We start from the raw sequence: 4,636 nt of genomic DNA on the forward strand, positions 1-4,636 counted from the left end.
TGACAGGTATTCTCCGCCTTAGCTTTGAAGGACAGGCTTTCCATTGTGGAAAGATAGCAGTTAACCTGTCTTGGTGAGTGTTTCTCAACTTTGTTGCTCTCAATAATAAATGAGTTGCAACCGACTAAGAAGAATAATGTTGTAAATGGCTCCTGATTCATATAGGAAAAACGAAGACTATTAAAATGTGAAGTTGGCTTTACAAGAGAAAATAATTGAGTTTTTACAGCATGAAGGCAGCCGTGTTGAGCTTGATGGTGCTGTGTTTTGCGATAAACCAAGAGTCAGGTAAGCAATGTGGGCAAATCACAATGACAAAATACTCCTCACTATGTTTCATAACACTCGGACAAATAAACATATAATTTTCAAATATTTTGTATTATCCAAGTATGGTTCGGTAAAAGCCCCGTTTGGTGTACAATAATACAGTCAAAGTATATGATCCTCCTAATTCTGTGCCCTTGGGTTAATTGCAGAAGCAACAACGTAATATTTATTGTATTGTTAGTTTTGATTTATAGTTGGCCATGGTATCACGTCTCTTTCTCAGACATTTATGTTCACCACGATTCAAGATTGTGTTATTAACTGTAACAGTTCTTCTTCTGATTGATGTTTGACAACCACAAAAGAGGAATAATCCGTTTGATATGGATTCTTCGTTTTCCTTACTCTTATAATTAACAAATATTATATTCTACCCAAATTTAAAGCCAACAAAATTTTACACGATCGATGAAAAAGTAACAAAGTTTTTCTTATATTTGTTTTGGCAATGCTATCAATTCCTCCTTTCAAAAAACACTTGAGTTTGGGAGAACGAAAAATGCTATGATAGACTGAAACAATTTTTCCCTTGATTGGTGGTTGACATTCGCCACATTATATAGAGGGGCGTTTTCAATTTTAATTATTTCCTTGTAATACTGATTGTTAAATGAAATTTATCAAGATTATATTTTGCAGTGCATCCTGCATCACCAGTGTTTATTTAAAACAAAACATGGATTTTCTTCGCAGTTTCATTAGGGACCAGTCCTTATTTATCGCCTGGGGTGGGAGGGGGTGGGGAGTTTGGAGGATTCTGTATTATGAACAATATAAAATATCCGATCCATCGTCAAAGTATGGCTATTGTTTCAGCACCCCCATGACTGGTACCATTCCAAGTACACTTCCCCACCCCCCCCCCCCCCCCCCCCCCCCCCACGTGTCTCTCATACATGTTTTGTGATATAAATTACTTGCATGTTTTTAACACGTTGCGGCATGCACCACTGAAAAACAATTTATCAGTTACGAACTGCATCGAACACACTTCCACCTTTGTCACTCTCGACAGCACTATCGCCGTCTTCTCCCTCTTCCACTTCCTCTTTCGGGGGTCTCGAAAACAAATATGGGGTGGCTCCATTTTCAAAGGGTTTACAGTATTCTTTCCAGTTACCCATTCGTACACCCTATTGACAGAAATGGTACTCTTTCGTGTACCATCGATTGGAGATAATGTACCCCTTTTCACAAACCTACAGAAAGGATACTGCATCTCTTTCCTTCATTTTTTAGTTGAAAACCCTCTTAAAGTACTTTAAACGACACGACGATTCGGTGTGTCTGTTTGAGATGTTTTGAAAGGTCCTTGTTAAAACCTAAATGACAGTTTACCTACACTTCTGTATACTTCAACTTGTGAAATCCCTACCCTTTCATATACCTACAGCCTGAAAAAGGTACTCCTTTCGGGCGGAGACTGGCCGAATAGTGAGTACCCTCCGGCTCCATGACGTTGCTCATATCTTCTCTATACTCTTCCCTATCTTTGCTAGTCCATGTTCTTCTAAATAAATGTCGAGTTCGTTACCTTATCCTCAATCTCACCGAGGACATTGCTGAAACCAGTAAAGAGATTCTTTCTTCGAGTTGGCTTATCATAAAAAACCCCTTTACTCAACAGGGTAGGGAACAAAACAAACTACATTTACTTAAAAGAAAACTGTGTTTTTCATTTCTTTTTTCGTATAATTGTTTTGATAAAATTATATTAAATGTAACAGTTACAAATGACACTTGTATGTTTATAAAGTGAGATAACAAAAAAGCTAAACAGGAAGGATTATCTCATTTTCATAACCCCAACCCCTGCTCGCACAGCTCTACCCGAATGAACCCCCCCCCCTCACTCCTCCCAAAATCAAGTAAACCCCCAAATCCTCCCCCACCCCGCCAAGCGATAAACAATGACTACTCACTTGTGTAAATGCATTTTTAAAACTAAAAGGGTCATAAAGTATTTTTCCGTGACAATGGAATTGCTATCGAGCTGGCAAAATAGCTGCTGTCATTTTTTACAACAATTAGCTGAATGTATCAGTTCATTTATTTGATAAATACTCCTTCAGATTCTTCTAAGTAGGTCAAATAATAGGATCAGTGACCTTGAAAAGCATTAATACTTCAACTGTTGTTGAGTATTATTGAACTCGATTTGGGTAAAGTTAACTATAACAGAACGTTTTTACAGATGACATAGACATTAACAACGCTTATTAAACCATCTTCAGAGTGCATTACCTTCCAGGGAAGGCAGCCCACCAAAATACTTAATCGATGGAAAAATAGCAAACTGATTCCCAGAGTTAGAGCTGTGGAGAAAAGAAGTGAAACAACACGATCGAAAGTGGAGAAAACGCACATGGAGCAAGCGTTTCACAGGTATACCCGTTCTATCTAGATATAGCATGTGCACGATTCGCTTTTGTTCATGGGTAGTGGTCCAGATGGCTAATACCGGGGCAGAAGGCGAACAAACACTTAAATATATCTTGGAATTTCGAGTGTGGGAAGAGCGACGAGATCTATAGACAGAGCGGGGTTTTGTTTCTATTCTTTTTGGTAGTGTTTGCGTGAAAAAAAAAGTTGAAGGAAATCGCTTACTAGCTGTCATGTTTCAACGCTAATAAAAATTAAAGAGTCAACACAGATTTTTTGTATCCGTTTTCTTGTAAAAGGGTACTAATTGTAGCGTCCATTTAACGAAGTATACCAGGGATTGTAAAAATGGAAATGGCTGGCTTTCGCTTCCACCGACATTAACTGACAAGACGCTGAGAAGTTCTTGTCTTTCCCGGAGTTTAAGGAACGCTTTGACACTAAAACAAATTTTCTTACTTATCATGGTGTCGTATTGTGCATAAAATCTGTAAGAAATGACACAAAAAAAAAAACAATACGTAAAAAACAAAAACTAAGCACCTTTGTTGACAACTTCACAAAAGTTTCTAAGCCCAATAGAATCGCATATGAAAAGCTAGTCAGCGATAAACAAAAAAGCCCTACGAAAAGCCAAGAGAAGTGGTGTGTTGACTGCAGTCTAGCTAGAATGCTCAGAAGAAATTAACTGGGTGATGGCTTACAGACTCCCTTTCTGCAGCACAAAAGCTACCAAATTAATAATTTTTCAGTTTAAACTACTTCATAGAAGACTGGCGACAAATGACTTTCTTAAGAAAAAATCGGCTTAAGAGAAAACGATATCTGTACCTTTTGTGGAACTGTGAAAGAGTCCCTTATACATTTATTCTGGACCTGTAGCAAGACTTTTTGTTTCTGGCAGGACTTTATGAAATGGTTGGCTCAAAATCAAATAATGTTGAAATCCAACACACTTGCCCCCGCTATAATCATTGGTCTAAGGTCGGATACCCTTTTCCACACAAAACAATACTTCTACTTTCTTGTGGCCAGGTATTTCATATGGACCTGCAGAACAAAAGAAGTAAACCCCAAAATAGAAGGATTTCCAGGCTTCCCTTGTACCCCCATAAAACACAGTTTTCACTGGAAAAAGGAAAAGCCATGCATGCCTGAAAAATTAGATCTTTTGTGTGAATATTGATGGTACTTCTGTTTTTTTTTTCTTTTTTTCCTTTGTAACGTGATGTAAATAAAAGCTGTTAATAAAAAAAACTTCACCTATACCAACACAGTTTACAAAGCACATAGCACATCAATTCTTAAGAACACTTTATCGTTGAACAGTTTATCTTTCTTTTAAAGTTAGTTTTGATTATGATTAAAAAACAACTAAACTAGAATTCATATTTGCAGGAAACATACAGACAGTACACCTTTTAAGGAAAAGAGATCATCTAATTCTTCAAAAGCATTCAGTTGTTGTCAGAATGTTAAGTTTATTTCTCAGCCAGGCACGAGGAAGGATGTTTTAGTAAAAAATCCTCAGAACGTCCACTTTGCTAAGAAAATCATAGTTGGATCCCAGTTTCGAAAACTTTTAAAAGCACTTTATAGAGATCATTCCAGAGATGCTCAAGCTATCAAAAAAAAAATAAGCGATGGACATTTCCAGCTGTCGGGATCAAAAGGAGAGGAGGACGACGAAAAGGTCAGCATATTTAACATAGAAGGCAAACCTGATGCCTCCAAAAACAAAACCATAATCGAACTTCGGGCTGCAATACTCAAGCTTTTGGATAAAGTGGTGAAAAAAGCTAAATCAACACACATTGCTAAGCAAAGAGCAAATAAACAAGACTCTTCAAGTCAGTTGCCCGAAAAAAACAATCAGTTTAGCAAAACTGCCAAGACAGAAATACAAGAAAGTTAGCAATACGTA

General features: G+C 37.4%; 1 protein-coding gene across 1 annotated transcript; it reads left to right on the top strand.

Moving 5' to 3' along the window:
• The first annotated feature begins 230 nt into the window (after nt 1-230).
• On the top strand, nt 231-4,627 carry LOC144639507 (uncharacterized). The gene is made up of 3 exons (XM_078498803.1): nt 231-288; nt 2,565-2,715; nt 4,111-4,627. The coding sequence occupies exons 1-3, from the start codon at nt 231-233 to the stop codon at nt 4,625-4,627; spliced, it is 726 nt and encodes a 241-aa protein (XP_078354929.1).
• The last annotated feature ends 9 nt before the right edge of the window (nt 4,628-4,636 follow it).

This window comes from Oculina patagonica, unplaced genomic scaffold (genome assembly GCF_052425735.1).
Source record: "Oculina patagonica isolate OP01 unplaced genomic scaffold, crgOcupat unplaced1000, whole genome shotgun sequence".
In the NCBI taxonomy this organism is placed as follows: domain Eukaryota; kingdom Metazoa; phylum Cnidaria; class Anthozoa; order Scleractinia; family Oculinidae; genus Oculina; species Oculina patagonica.

Bases quoted from the DNA above. Each gene is read 5' to 3' on its own strand.
- LOC144639507 (XM_078498803.1), top strand. From the start codon at position 231: ATGAAGGCAGCCGTGTTGAGCTTGATGGTGCTGTGTTTTGCGATAAAC. The intron at 289-2,564 runs GTAAGCAATGTG...AACCATCTTCAG, and splicing joins TGCGATAAACCAAGAGTCAG to AGTGCATTACCTTCCAGGGA. The intron at 2,716-4,110 runs GTATACCCGTTC...TCATATTTGCAG, and splicing joins ATGGAGCAAGCGTTTCACAG to GAAACATACAGACAGTACAC.